The sequence below is a fragment of the Amblyraja radiata genome, chromosome 34, assembly GCF_010909765.2.
Source record: "Amblyraja radiata isolate CabotCenter1 chromosome 34, sAmbRad1.1.pri, whole genome shotgun sequence".
Lineage (NCBI taxonomy): Eukaryota > Metazoa > Chordata > Chondrichthyes > Rajiformes > Rajidae > Amblyraja > Amblyraja radiata.
Window position 1 is genome coordinate 5,709,863 of NC_045989.1, and position 16,380 is coordinate 5,726,242.

Consider the following 16,380-nt stretch of genomic DNA (forward strand, 5'->3'; position numbering starts at 1 on the left):
GAGGTCCCCCCTCATTCTTCGAAACTCCAGCCAGTACAGGCCTTGTGCCGTCAAACGCTCATCATATGTTAACCCACTCATTCCTGAGATCATTCTTCTAAACCTCATCTGGACCCTCTCCAGAGCCAGCACATCATACCTCTGATATAGTGCCCAAAATTGCTCACAATACTCCAAATGTGCCTTGACTAGTGCCTTATAGAGCCTCAGCATTACATCCTTGTTTTTGTATTCTAGCCCTCTTGAAATAAATGCAAGCATTACATTTGCCTTCTTTACTATCGATTTGACTTGTAAATTAACTTTTTGGGAATCCTGCACCACTACAAAGTCCCTTTGCACCTCCAATTTCTGGATTCTCTCCCCATTTAGAAAATAGTCTACACCTTTTTTCATACTACCAAAATACATGACTCCACACTTTGTTACACTATATTCCATCTACCATCTCTCTGCCACTCTCCCAACCTGTCCAAGTCCCTCTCCAAATAGACAAAAATGCTGGAGAAACTTAGCGGGTGAGGCAGCATCTATGGAGCGAAGAAATAGGTGACGTTTCGGGTCGAGACCCTTCTTCAGAAGATGCTGCCTCACCCGCTGAGCTTCTCCAGCATTTTTGTCTACCTTCGATTTTTCCAGCATCTGCAGTTCTTTCTTAAACAAGTCTGGCAATAAAGGGGGCTTTTTCTGGTTGGCTGCCAGTGACTAGTGGAGTTCCGCAGGAGTCGGTGCTGGGGCTGCCACTCTCCACGTTGTACATTACTGATTTGGATGAGGGGATTGAAGGCTTTGCGGCCAGGTTTGCAGATGATACAAAAATAGGTGGAGGGGCAGGTAGTGTAGAGAAAGCAGGGACTCTGCCTCAGAAAAACAATGCAGAACTATCAATTTCAGATTGGTCGTAGGGAAGCACGGTGGCACAGCGGTAGAGTTGCTGCCTCATAGCTCCAGAGACCTGGTTCGATCCTGGTTACGGGTCCTTGTACATTCTACCCTTGACCGGCCTGGGTTTTCTCCGAGAACCCCACACTCCAAAGACGGAAGGGTTTGTAGATTGACAAAAATGCTGGAGAAACTCAGCGGGTGCGGCAGCATCTATGGAGCAAAGGAAATAGGCAACGTTTCGGACCCGAAACGTTGCCTATTTCATTCGCTCCATAGATGCTGCCACACCCGCTGAGTTTCTCCAGCATTTTTGTCTACCGTCGATTTTCCAGCATCTGCAGTTCCTTCTTGAAGGGTTTGTAGATTAATTGGCTTGATATAAATGTTTTAAAAAATTGTCCCTAGTGTGTAGGATAGTGTTAATGTGCGGGGATCGCTGGTCGATGTGGACTCGGTGGGCTGAAGAGCCTGTTTCTGCGCTATATCTCTAAACTAAAACCGAAGTACAAAAGCACTTAGTCACTCAAGAAGTACTAAATAAGTGAATCTCGGTCTATGTTTGCAGCTGTCAAACGCCTCTGCTATTTAACAGTGTGTGCTAATTCATTTTGCTGCAATCCCAAACAGTTGAGAACTGTATATACCATGCTAATCATAGTTCAATCTGTGACAGTCTGTAAAAGTGCTCCCATTACTGTTTTGTATATAAAGAGGTTTCAAAACCAAAAACATCCTCCTGCTGGCAATTTGACTCCACATCAACATCCAACGGTCTTCCAATTAACCCTAATCACAAACAAACGAACAGAGCCACACACTAAAGCTGCAGTTTGGGCGCTGTAAGTTATGTCCGATTTATAGGATATCAGCAAAGCTAGTGTGTTTAATTGTCTGCTGGTCTCCATCTGTTATAAACATATTTCATTGGCAGAATTGAACCAGATGTACGACATAATTGACTGTTGGGTGTAAGACAAGGACCGTTAAGTTAAATACTGGATATGTAATCCTGAACAAGGACACTGCAGAAACACATTTGAAAGCTTGAACAGGTTCAAGCCATTTGTTATGCCATAAACAGCTTTTACAAGGTACAGATTGAGGTTGTTTTGTAAAGCACTATTTCAACTTATTTGTTATTCACTCGTCTTGCATGGTAAGATTTTTAAATTGGAATGGCATCAGTTAAATGACTGATTTGTCAGCCTACTGGCCTTGTCTCGTTTCTCACAATTACAACCATCTTTCCCAAGTTTCTCTCAATGTCACCAGTCAATAAAAGTTATACATTGGATACTCATAGCTGTCTGCAACCGTTTGTGCACTACAACCAACAGAAGGCGCTCACAGGCCATTGCAGCAGGAAAATAAAACTAATTCCACGATCATACCACCTTTGCAGGGTGTCAGAATTTAATCAGTTCAGAAAACATAGCAGCAAATAGTGGGATGCACAACCTACCTCAGTTGTTTTACTGTAATGATAAAGCACTTTAAACCTAATGGGAGCACTTAACCATGTTATAAATAACGGCTTCTAATGGAAGGTATGCATCCTAACTCCTCATTTTTACTTACTAAAGCCTTTCAGCTTCTGAACTTTGCTTGTCTTGCTTCGGGAAGGTCTAACACTATGACGTTGCAAGCTTTTGTAGTTTTGATTTTCCGTTTGGAAGGGTTGGGAGGTAGGACAGATGCCTGGGTACATCCACAGTCAGGAAGAATCATACATGTTTCTGTGAAGCGGAGACTTGAATGCAAAGTCTTTTGTTTTGACTGTCAATTATAGTAAACCTTCATAGACCATGGAGAGGAAATGGTGTCCGATATGGACGATTATATACATGCTATAACCAAGTAAGAGATTACTGCGTAATAGAGTAATGTTGTATAAGTAGCAGAAACAAAGAACTGCAGATGCTGGTTAATACACAAAAGTACACAAAGTGCTGGAGTAACTCAGCAGGTCAGGCAGCATCTCTGGAGAACATGGATGGGTGACGGTTCGGATCGAGACCCTTCTTCAGACTCTCGATCTGGAACTGGGCCTTGAATCCAGGTGAGGAAGGCCCCAGCCTACTGGTGGCCGGGGGAGATGCGAGGATTAGCGGAGTCATTGGTTGCGGCCTGTGGGCGGCCGGCTGGAGTGCAGGTAGGGGTCGGCGGCAGCCAGCGCATCCTAGAAGTGGCTGAGGAAGCTGTGTGGGCTGACAGTGGTGGCAGAAGAAGTGGCAAGGAAACAGTGCAAGCCGGCTTCGGCAGCTCGGCCTGGCGGTGATGGTCGGTTGGTCCTGCCTGGAAGCGGCCGGCAAGGTGGTGTGGGCTAGGGGTGGTGTCGGCAGCCCGGTCTGGTAGTAGCCAGGGTGGTGGTGCGGGCAGGAGGTGGCATCAGCAGCCCGGCCTGGCGGTGAAGTTTGGTAGGTCCATCCGCCATAACCGAAATCCGTTCTACAGATGTCCATGATAACGAGGATTTACTGTTTTGATCTTTTCTAATCCTCAAAGTGTGACCGGGATTACCTTAAATCTGGGCTAGATAGCACTAAAATATCCTGGCAACATGAGGCAAACTGCTTGCATCACATGAACAAAAAGGATACAGAATATATTTGCATTACTGTGTACAAATTTATTCCAAACCAGTTCACAGAGCCAGGTGTTAACTTATAAAATTATTCATTTCCCTTGCATATAGTTCTCAAAGCAACAAGGCTTCTCCAATATCTCATTCCTTGGGTAATTCCTTTTTCGGTAATCTCTAAATTCCAGTATTTGAGATGCCCAAACAGTACATGGTCAAAGGTCAAAGGTTATTTATTGGTCACATACACCTAGGTGTAGTGAAATTCTTCTTGCCAATGCAGCACATAAAGAAAGAATACAGACATAACATTAATAAGAGATTTAAACATAAAGAACATCCCCCCACAATGGCTCCCACCATGAGGGAAGGCACAAAGTCCAGTCCCCAACCCCAGTTCACCCATAGTCGGGCCTATTGAGGCCTCCACAGTTGCCTCTACGGAGGCCCGATGTTCCTGGCCGTTCTCGCCGGGTGATGTTGCTCCGGCGTCGGGAGAATCCTCGCAGCGGCCTGGGAACCCTGGAATTGATGCTTGAGTTAACACTCAAAGGTAGATCAAAATGCTGGAGAAACTCAGGGGGTGAGGCAGCATCTATGGAACGAAAGAATAGGTGACGTTTCGGGTCTCGACCCGAAACGTCACCTATTCTTTCGCTCCATAGATGCTGCCTCACCTGCTGTGTTTCTCCAGCATTTTGATCTACCTTCGATTTTTCCAGCATCTGCAGTTCCTTCTTAAACATAGAGTTAACACTAGATATCCTACCTCAAATAAACCATACGGTATCAAAGTGATACTTTGTCCTTCCTACCTTGTGGAGATTGGAGGGAACGAACCTGGTAGAGAATGACTGAGATGGTGAGCACTGATGGGCAAAGGAATATCCACTAAACCTATTAAAGATGGATGGGGATTCAAAAAACAAAACAAGCTGCTATTTTTAAAGAGCTTTATTTAACTCACCTGCAAGTGAACGAGGAATGGTCAGCAAGCTCTCATGCACTAGAGGGTCATCTTGAGCATTCACTAGCAGTAGAGGAATCTGTATCTGTGTCAGGTAGAAACAAGGTATTACATTACAAATAGATGCCACTTGCTGATAGGAATAGCAGATACTTTTTTTCACCTTTTCATTGATAATCAATTAAGACTGTGTCAGTTTTATCTCACTTTTCCCCTCCCAAGTATGCCTGCTATATAAATGCCAATGGTGATAATTAGGTGAGTGGAATGGCAGGTGGGTGAACCCTTTGCCAAATGCATTGCATACTTATTTCCTTTAGCTCGAAATCTAGAGCATCAGTAACGCAGAATATGCGAATGTTATTTGTCTTTCAATGGTGAAAATTAGCATAATGGTCCAAGGGACTCTTTTTTGTTTTTACAAGGGCCCCAATCACTTGTACAACATCTCAAAGAATTAGCATTGAAAATCTCGAAGCAAATTGACCTGCTATTTACCCTATTTGATTATTGATACTGATCTATTAAACAATCCAAGCAATGGTCATGTAAAACATTTGAAGACCAATACAAATGCATGCTGCAGCTAGAGGCAATTTGAACCAGAAGAGCAAGTATTCACATTCACCATGCTGCATACACTTAAAACGCAGTCACTGAAATCAACATTACAAAGAATATGCATTATTCACATACAGTGCCCTCCATAATGTTTGGGACAAAGACCCTTCATTTATTTATTTGCCTCTGTACTCCACAATTTGAGATTTGTAATAGAAAAAAACATATGTGGTTAAAGTGCACATTGTCAGATTTTAATAAAGGCTATTTTTATACATTTTGGTTTCACCATGTAATTACAGCAGTGTTTATACATAGTTCCCCCATTTCAGGGCACCATAATGTTGGGGACACAGCAATGTCATGTAAATGAAAGTAGTCATGTTTAGACTACTCCCCCCATGTCTGCTTCTGCAAAGACCGCTCCCTCCGTAACTCCCTTGTCAATTCTTCCCTTCCCTCCCGCACCACCCCCTCCCCGGTCACTTTCCGTTGCAACCGTAAGAGATGCAACACTTGTCCCTTTACCTCCCCCGACTCCATTCAAGGACCCAAGCAGTCGTTCCAGGTGCGACAGAGGTTCACCTGCATCTCCTCCAACCTCATCTATTGCATCCGCTGCTCTAGATGTCAGCTGATCTACATCGGTGAGACCAAGCGGAGGCTGGGCGATCGTTTCGCCGAACACTTCCGCTTGGTCCGCATTAACCAACCTGACCTCCCGGTGGCTCAGCACTTCAACTCATAGCAAAAGGATTTGAGTATAGGAGCAGGGAGGTTCTACTGCAGTTGTACAGGGTCTTGGTGAGACCACACCTGGAGTATTGCGTACAGTTTTGGTCTCCTAATCTGAGAAAAGACATTCTTGCCATAGAGGGAGTACAGAGAAGGTTCACCAGACTGATTCCTGGGATGCCAGGACTTTCATATGAAGAAAGACTGGATACTCGGCTTGTACTCGCTAGAATTTAGAAGATTGAGGGGGGATCTTATAGAAACTTACAAAATTCTTAAGGGGTTGGACAGGCTAGATGCAGGAAGATTGTTCCCGATGTTGGGGAAGTCCAGAACAAGGGGTCACAGTTTAAGAATAAGGGGGAAATATTTTAGGACTGTGATGAGAAAAACATTTTTCACATAGAGTGGTGAATCTCTGGAATTCTCTGCCATAGAAGGTAGTTGAGGCCAGTTCATTGGCTATATTTAAGAGGGAGTTAGATGTGCCCTTGTGGCTAAAGGGATTAGGGGGTATGGAGAGAAGGCAGGTACAGGATACCGAGTTGGATGATCAGCCATGATCATATTGAATGGCGGTGCAGGCTCGAAGGGCCGAATGGCCTACTCCTGCCCCTAATTTCTATGTTTCTATGTAACTCCCCCTCCCATTCCCCATCCGACCTCTCTGTCCTGGGTCTCCTCCATGGCCAGAGCGAGCAACACTGGAAATTGGAGGAATAGCACCTCATCTTGGGGAGTCTGCATCCTTCGGGCATGAACATTGAATTCTCCCAATTTTGTTAGCCCTTGCTGTCTCCTCCCATCCCTCAGCCCTCGGGCTCCTCTTCCTCCTTTTTCCTTTCTTCTCCCCGCCACCCCCCATCAGCATGAAGAAGGGTTTCGGCCCGAAACATTGCCTATTTCCTTCGCTCCATAGATGCTACTGCACCCGCTGAGTTTCTCCAGCAGTTTTGTGTACCTTCGATTTTCCAGCATCTGCAGTTCCTTCTTAAACATGTTTAGTATTTTGTTGCATATCCTTTGCATGCAATGACTGCTTGAAGTCTGCTTCTTCTTCTTCCTCTTTCGTGTGGCGTGCACATCCTAAAGTTGTTGGACAACTTGTTCTATTTGATCTTCCGTTTGAGCACGTCTAGTTGATTGCATTAGTCGAAAAAGGGCGGACAACGTGAAGGTTGCAATCTTCCACCCCCTTGAAGTCTGCGATTCATGGACATCATGAGTTGCTGGGTGTCTTCTCTGGTGATGCTCTGCCAGGCCTGTATTGCAGCCATCTTTATCTTATGCTTGTTTTGGGGGCTAGTCCCCTTCCATTTTCACTTCAGCATATAAAAGGCATGCTCAATTGGGTTCAGATCGGGTGATTGACTTGGCCACTTAAGAATCGACCATTTTTGGCATTGAAAAACTCCTTTGTTGCTTTTCCCTCCCCTTACCAGCTCTCCCGCAGCCCACTGTCTCCGCCTCTTCCTTTCTTCTTCCCACCCCCACCCCCACATCAGTGTGAAGAATGGTCTTGACTCGAAACGTCACCTATTCCTTCGCTCCATAGATGCTGCCTCCCCCGCTGAGTTTCTCCAGCATTTTTGTCTACCTTTGTTGCTTTTGCAGTATGTTTGGGATCATTGCTGTAGAATGAATTGCCGGCCAATGAATTTTGAGGCATTTGTTTGAACAGATAGGATGTGTCTATACACTTCAGAATTCATTGTGCTACTGCCATCAGCAGTTGTATCATCAATGAAGATAAGTGGGCCAAGTACCTTCAGCAGTCATACATGCCCAGGCCATAACACCCCCGCCACCGTGTTTCACAGATGAGGTGGAATGCTTTGGATCTTGGGCAGTTACTTCTCTCCCATACTTTGCTCTTGCCATCACTCTGATATAAGTTAATCTTCGTCTCATCTGTCCACAAGACCTTTTTCCAGAACTGTGGTTGCTCTTTTAAGTGCTTCTTGGCAAACTGTAACCTGGCCATCCTATTTTAGCAGCTAACCAGTGGTTTGCATCTTGCCTATGTGTTTCTGTTCCTGAAGTCTTCTGCGGACAGTGGTCATTGACAAATCCACACCTGGCTCCTGAAGAGTGTTTCTGATCTGTCAGACAAGTGTTTGGGTATTTTCCTTTTTAAATAGAGAGAATGTTTCTGTCATCAGCTGTGAAGGTCTTCCTTGGCCTGCCAGTCCCTTTGTGATTAGGATGCTCACCAGTACTCTCTTTCTTCTTAATGATGTTCCAAACAGTTGATTTTGGTAAGCCTAAGGTTTGGCTGATGTCTGATTGGCCGATAAACAGTTTTATTCTTGCTTCTCAGTCTCATAATGGCTTCTTTGACTTTCATTGGCACAACTTTGGTCCTCATGTTGATAAACAGCAATAAAAGTTTCCAAAGGTGATGGAAAGACTGGAGGAAAGACAAGGTGCTGAGAGCTCTCTTATACATGCATGAAGGAGACAATTAAACACACCTGAGCAATTACGAACACCTGTGAAGCCATTTGTCCCAAACATTATGGTGCCCTGAAATGGGGGGGGGGGGGGGCTATGTATAAACACAGCTGTAATTTTCAAATGTGTAAAAATGGTCTTCAATAAAATCTGACATTGTGCACTTTAACCACATGTGATTTTTTTCTATTACAAATCTCAAATTGTGGAGTACAGAGGCAAATAAATAAATGACGGGTCTTTGTCCCAAACATTATGGAGGGCACACAGTAGACGAGTGAATTTTGACATCAACATCCACATTTCACTAAATAAGTAGTCAACCTGCTTAGATCAACTTTTTTTTTTAAAGAAACATGAGATTGGTGAAGTGGAGAAAGCCCCACCTCTTATTCCCTGTACCTGAAGTAACAATTTTAAGTGGGCTCTTACTAGTCCTCAGAAGACTGAGGAAATTCAGCATGTCTCCAATGACTCTTACCAACCTCGACAGATGCGCCATAGAAAGCATATTGCCGGCTTGCATCACCGTGTGGTTTGGGAACAGCTCTGCCCAAGACCGCAAGAAATTGCAGATGGTTGTGAATGTAGCCCAGTTCATCACACACACCAGACTTCCCACCATTGACTCCATCTACATTTTGTGCTGCCTTGGAAAAGCACCCAACATAATCAAAGACATCCCACTCGTCAATCCTTCTCCTCCCTGCTCCTGTCAGGCAGAAGATACAGAAGTTTTAAAGTGCACACCAGACTCAGGAACCTATGTTATCAGGCTTTTGAACGGTCCTTCCATAAGCTAGGGTACTGCCCGATTTACCTCTGACCTACAGTGGACATTGCACTTGATGGACTTGAAGTGATGCGCTACAATGCTGATACTATATTCTGCACTCTGTATCTTTCCCTTTGCTCTAATACTGTACTTGAGTTTGACTTGGTTGTGTTATGTGTGTAGTGCTATCAGATCTGATTGCATAGCATGCAAAACTAAACTTTTCACTATACTTTAATATACACGAAAATAATAAACCTAAACCATCCTCCTGGATATCAAATAGAAGGTTCGTCCGAGCAAGGATCTTAAGATGTCCTTGCATCAATTTCTAGCCAGGGTTAACAAGAATACTTTAATTACCTTTCTTACCACAATGGGCAGGATGGAGGCATGCTTACAAACTGGGACAATTGAGCCATGTGTAACACAACATTTGGTTAAATTCATTGGAACAATACATAGGTAAACACCATTGTTATAGCCATCAGTATGGGTATTGGCATTGATCCACAAAACAATGGTGAATTGAACTCCATCTGTTGGGCAAGGATGACTAATCTGTGAAAGCAATGCCTTTGAGGTTTCTATCACAAAGTGCTATTACATGTGTGTGGAATTGTGTTGGAGCTACATGATGCCAAGTTCTGGGAGTCACAAAAATGCTTCAGGGCAGAATAGTGTTGTAATCCAAGTAGTTTAGCAAATGCTCCACTGAGACATAGATATGGTAGACAGTCAGACACTTTTTTCCCCAGGGTGGAGTGGGGGGTTAGTTTAATGGAGATGTGTGGGACCTGTTCTTTTTTTAATCACAAAGATTAGTGGGGGCCTAGAACACATTGGGATGGTGGTAGAAGCAGATAAGATGGTGGTATTTTAGAGGCTTTTAGATGGAAGTGCAGGGAATAGAGGGATATTGGTCATGTCAAGCAGATGAGATCAATATTATTCTAGGTTCTAAGCAAAAATTATGGTTTGCAATATATAATATTGGGATGTAATGTACTGTGACCAACTGCACTGGCCCTCAGGTATCTTGAGGGAGCCCATAGTACACAAATGCCTTTGAGGGATGTTGATGTAATGCGTGGGTTTTAAGTCGGCAATCACCAAGGAAAAGAGAGGGCAAACTCTGCTAGCTGTCAACATAGGATCCTACCACAATAGGAACATGACATTCCGAAGAAGGGTCTGGACCAGAAACGCCACCTATTCCTTCTCTCCAGAGATGCTACCCGACCCACTAAGTTACTCCAGCACTTTGTGTCTATCTTCACACGACACTGACCAACTGCAATGGCCCATCTTTTACATAATTAGCAAAACTTTTTTTAAATTTGGCGGAAGCAAACGGAAATCAAAATGCAAGAACTGCGACAAATAAAATCAGAATCCATGAACTTACATTGTGAAGATAGTGCATACAGCTTTCTTGCTCGTAATATTCTTTCAGCGTGTCATAGCCATGGAATTTCCTGAAACAGACATATTATTGGAGGACCAAACTAAACCAAAATTGAGATAAACAGAAAAAACATGTCTGGTAATTCATTTTCACACATCACATTTTCACGTTAGTCAAAATACACATTCAAGTAGAATAGTTGCATGTGAAACACATAATGTATAAAATTGCCTTGTCAAAAGATTGGCATCCTCCCAGATAATCACAACTCATGTATTTACTGGAATAGGATGTAATAGAATGTAAATTCTCAAAGTTTTAAAATGTAATGCACAAAAGATGTCTACTTCCAAAATTCACAATTATCTGGCTGACAAGGTAGGATATGAGCACCATGGTTTAAATAAGCTTTGGTTTAAGCAAGGTGGTAGATGGGATGTCAGCCAGAAGAACAAAGGAATAGTCAAGTTCATAGTAGATGGGTGATACGGTGGCACAGTGGCCCTCCATAATGTTTGGGACAAAGACCCATCATTTATATATTTGCCTCTGTACTCCACAATTTGAGATTTGTAATAGAAAAAAATCACATGTGGTTAAAGTGCACATTGTCAGATTTTAATAAAGACCATTTTTATACATTATGGTTTCACCATGTAGAAATTGCAGCGTGTTTATACATAGTCGCCCCCCATTTCAGGGCACCATGTTTGGAACACAGCATTGTCATGTAAATGAAAGTAGTCATGTTTAGTATTTGTTGCATATCCTTTGACTACTTGAAGTCTACGATTCATGTACATCACCAGTTGCTGGGTGTCTTCTCTGGTGATGCTCTGCCAGGCCTGTATTGTAGCCATCTTTAACTTATGCTTATCTTGGGGGCTAGTCCCCTTCAGTTTTCTCTTCAGCATATAAAAGGCATGCTCAATAGGGTTCAGATATTGTGATTGACTTGGCCACTCAAGAATTGACCATTTTTTAGATTTGAAAAGCTCCTTTGTTGCTTTAGCAGTATGTTTGGGATCATTGTCTTGCTGTAGAATGAACCACCGGCCAATGAGTTTTGAGGCATTTGTTTGAACTTGAGCAGATAGGATGTGTCTATAAACTTCAGAATTCATTATACTACTACCATCAGCATTTTGTATCATCAATGAAGATAAGTGAGCCAGTACCTTCAGCAGCCAAACATGCCCAGGCCACCACTGTGTTTCACAGATGAGATGGTATGCTTTGGATCTTGGGCAGTTCCTTCTTTCCTCCATACTTTGCTCTTGCCATCATTCTGATATGTTAATCTTTGTCTCATCTGTCCACAAGACCTTTTTTCCAGAACGATGGTTCCTCTTTTAAGTGCTTCTTGGCAAACTGTAAGCCGGCCATCCTATTTTTGCAACTAACCAGTGTTGCATGTTGCCTCTGTATTTCTGTTCATGAAGTCTTCTGCGGACAGTGGTCATTGACAAATCCACACCTGACTCCCGAAGAGTGTTTCTGATCTGTCGGACAAGTGTTTGGGGATTTCTCTTTATTATAGGGAGAATTCTGCTGTTATCAGCTGTGGAGGTCCCTAAGTTTTGGCTGATGTCTCTAACAGATTTAATTCTTGTTTCTCAGACTCATAATGGCTTATTTGACTTTCATTGGCACAACTTATTGGTCCTCATGTTGATAAACAGCAATAAAATTTTCCAACGGTGATGGTAAGACTGGAGGAAAGACTAGGTGCTGAGAGCTCTCTTATACCTGCATTAAGGAGGTATTTAAACACACCTGAGCAATTACAAACACCCGTGAAGCCATGTGTCCCAAACATTATGGTGCCCTGAAATTGGGGGACTATGTATAAACACAGCTGTAATTTATACACGGTGAAAACAAAATGTATAAAAATACCCTTTAATAAAATTTGACAATGTGCACTTTAACCACATGTGATTTTTTTAATATATCACAAATCTCAAATTGTGGATTACAGAGGCAAATAAATAAATGATGGGTCTTTGACCCAAACATCATGGATAGTACTGTAGGTGAATCCAGGTGGGGGGGGGTTGGTTGGCAGATAGACACATGTGGGGAGAGTAATGGGTGGAAATAGCAGAGTCTTGAAGCTGAAAACAAAAGATGAATGGCTGCAGACGACAGAATCTGATAGGAAGGAAGGTGAAGAATAAAACCAAATGGGCACAGCTGGTAGAGCCGCTGCCTCAAAGTGCCAGAAACCCTGATTCGATCCTGACCTTGGTGCTCTCTGTGTGGAGTTTGCACACTCTTCCTGTGACCGCGTGTGTTTCCTCCGGATGCTCCGCTTTCCTCCCATCCCAGACGTGTGGGTTAATTGGTCTCTGTAAATTGCTGCATGTGTAGGGAGTGTGTGCGAAAGTGGGATAACATAGATTGGGTGATTGATGGTCGGTGTGGACTTGTTAGGCTGAAGGACCCATTTCCACGCTGTATCTTTCAATTAAATTCAACCAAAATAATGGATGTAGGATGGGTGACAGGGGAGAAGGTGGGGGAGGAGAGGGGGGCTTTCAACTCGGAGCACCAGAAGGTGGATAAAATGATTGCCTCGTCTGTGCTTGGTTTTACAAATGTTGTGAAGGCCATGTTGAGAGATCCTAATGAAAAAGAAAAGGTTGTAAACAGTGCATGTGAATCACTGCCTCACCATGAATGGTTGCTTAGGCCCTTGAATAGAGGTGAATGAAACTGAACCGTGCTGTAACCTGGGGACGACTGCATTGTGATTTTGGTGTCAGTTTTCCCACGGAAGTTCTTGGGAACTTTAACACGTATCTGAACACGCACCAACAAGCATGCAACAATGTGGCACTCCCTCAATATTTTGCTGGAGTGTCAATTCCGATTAAAAGTCTGAATGTCTGTAGACTGTATAGGACAGCCCTTGAATAGGCAAGACTGCTTGCAGAACCACTAGAAACAGATCACCACTTACCTCATGATGTTATCATCAATATGCATCAGTGAGGTTGCTGTGTAAAGTTTGCTAAGATCCACATCTACTAGAGCATTAGGCGATTTGCACCCATTCTCTCCAAACAATATTTTTCTGCAATAAAACGTTAACACGAGGAACAAAATATTAATTTCACATTAATATTTACAGAAAACAATTGAAAAAGTCTAACATTAGGAAAAACAGATAAAGGCAAAATATTGTTTGAATGCGACAAGCTCTGATGTACCTGTACCAACAACAGGTACATCTAATTCCAGGTCTGTAATATCATTGTCTACCTCAAATCAATTGCTGTTGAAATCGTCATCCTTGCCTCTGATACCTAAAGAAATTACTTTTCCAATGTTATCCAGTTCATTTCCATTCCATTCTACTCTTCACAATCACATAGAAACATAGAAAATAGGTGCAGGAGTAGGCCATTCGGCCCTTCGAGCCTGCACCGCCATTCAATATGATCATGGCTGATCATCCAACTCAGTATCCTGTACCTGCCTTCTCTCCATACCCCCTGATCCCTTTAGCCACAAGGGCCACATCTAACCCTCTTAAATATAGCCAATGAACTGGCCTCAACTACTTTCTGTGCCAGAGAATTCCACAGATTCCACAAAGTAATAAGACATTAAAAATACTCACCACCAAGTCTTAAGTCTCTCTAGGTTCCATTCAATCATCAACCTGCACATATACTGGCTGCCAACCAAGCAATGCTATTTAAAATTCTTGCCCATTTTCAGATAATCCAGTTTTGCCCATCCTAACCCTTCAGCCCAATAACCTTCAATATGCTCACAAAACTGTGACCTCTTGATCTTCCCCAAAATTTTATCCTACCACTCCCGACCTTTACCCGCCAAAGCCCGAAACAACAAACTACCTTCCTAAATAATTCTGTTTCTTGACTTCTCTACCTACTTTTATGATGCGCTTTAATAACATCTCTCTGATCAAGTTTTTCGGCTTTTCCCATGTATATCATTATGTACCTTAATGCTCCTGCTTAATAATGTCAGGAAGTCCCTGGGAATGTTTTGCAATGTTTGAAGGCCAATAGATGATTAACTCTAGCTGAGTACTGTACATCCATGATGCCGATGCAGTTATTGTTGTCATTGGGAGCTTAAATCCACCATAAACAATGGGAGGTAGACAAAAATGTTGGAGAAACTCAGCGGGTGAGGCAGCATCTATGGAGCGAAGGAAATAGGCAACGTTTCGGACCCGAAACGTTGCCTATTACCTTCGCTCCATAGATGCTGCCTCACCCGCTGAGTTTCTCCAGCATTTTTGTCTACCTTCAATTTTCCAGCATCTGCAGTTCCTTCTTAAAAATAAACTATGGGAAGGTAATTTACCATCTTTGCTTTCTGTATGATTAGCTGGGCTCTTTCTTGCTACCTATGCTGGTCCTTCAAAGGTTTCCATTCTATGTAGGTCTATTCATAAGTAAGCAGCCACATCTGCACTTAAGCCTTTGTTTTATCGTAGACGGCAGTAAAAAGTTATGTTAACCATCACTGATCTAAAACACGTGAACAAAATCTCATTCTGGGCCAGCTAGGCCACATTTAGTGGCATACAAACCTCAAATTATGGACCGCATATTGGCTGGCTGGTGGAGCTGCTGCCTCACAGCACCAGGGGCCTGGGTTCAATCCTGACCTAGGGGTTGCAGTCTGTGTGGAGTTTGCAAGTTTCCCCGAAGACTACATGGGTATGTAATGCCGGTTTCCTCCCACATTCTACAGACGTGCAGGTTTGTGGGTTAATTGGGTTTGGTAACATTGTAAATGGTCCCTATTGTGTGGGATAGTGCTGGTGTACGGTGTGATCACTGGTCAGCGTGGACTCGGTGGGCCGAAGGGTCTCTTGCCGTGCTGTACCCAGACTGTAAATTGTCCCTAGCGTGTTGGAAATTAATGCTGTGAGTTAAAGGACCCGTTTCCACACTATCTTTTAATCAATCAATAATGGCTGCTCGATGATCAATAACTGCCCACAGCCACGATGTTACTGAGCTGAGAGGAGAGCTAGCAGTTCCATACTTTACGAGCACTCCTTTTTCATAAAAGATGGTTTTGAAAAGTGGCAGCGATGCAAGACTTCTTTACAAACTGAACCTCTGTTGGGTGGATTTTTTTTGAAAGCTAAGTGACAGCACATTAATACAAGTAATACCGTAACTCAAGAATAATTTGCCTTTCACATTATCATGAACATTGCACTGGCTAATCGACACAAAAGTATTCTGTCATATGCCCTGATATGGAACAATGAAATTCTTACTTGCTGCAACACAACAGCAATGGATGCTAATAAGGTCATAAAATTATTGGCAGCACCAAAGTAAACTTGGCTAGTGATCAGGAAAATGAAAGTAATGGTTTTAGAAAATCCAGCTAGCTTACTTTGATGTTACTATTGGGCAGCATGGTGGTGCAGCGAAACAGTTGCTGCCTTGCAACGCCAGAGACCCGGGTTAGATCCTGACTAACTGGTGCATGTCCGTACGGAGTTTGTACGTTCTCCCTGTGACCACGTGGGTTTTCAGTATTTCCTCCCACACTCTAAAGACATGCAGGTCTGCAGGCTAATCGGCATGGTATCATTGTAAATTGTCCCTAAGATAGTGTTAGTGCACAGGGATCGCTGGTTGGCGGGACTCGGTGGGCCAAAGGGGTTGTTTCCGCGTTGTATCTCTAAAGTAAACTATTAATTGGGCATTACATCACTATTGAGAATCCAAGCTCCAAGATGGCAGTGAGCACAACGTCAGAAGACCTTACAATAAAGTATTTCCAAACATATGCTCTAACGCTGCACATAAACTCTGTTTAATCAATTACAAACAAGTGCAAAGTAGGACTGGGGTGGGGGGGGAGGAGGGAAATGAAAGTATGGTCTTATGCAAGTTAGACCTGTTATGAGCACATAATTATGCAATGACAGGTTAGGCATTGTCTGTTGTGACTCTGCAATAAGTTCATAGGTTTTGTTCACCAAGCATCACCTAATTTACTCG

The 16,380-nt window shown here is 43.2% G+C and overlaps 1 protein-coding gene across 3 annotated transcripts in view; it reads right to left on the reverse strand.

The window, feature by feature from the left end:
* Positions 1-16,380, reverse strand: part of abhd2 (abhydrolase domain containing 2, acylglycerol lipase) — an 82,959-nt gene that overhangs the window by 9,903 nt on the left and 56,676 nt on the right. For all 3 annotated transcript variants that reach the window (XM_033050448.1, XM_033050447.1, XM_033050449.1), the window contains 3 exons: positions 13,332-13,445; positions 10,367-10,436; positions 4,434-4,518 (listed from right to left, as the gene is read on the reverse strand). In XM_033050448.1, the coding sequence (XP_032906339.1) occupies positions 4,434-4,518; positions 10,367-10,436; positions 13,332-13,445 (269 nt within the window). The remainder of the gene's footprint in view (positions 1-4,433; positions 4,519-10,366; positions 10,437-13,331; positions 13,446-16,380) is intronic.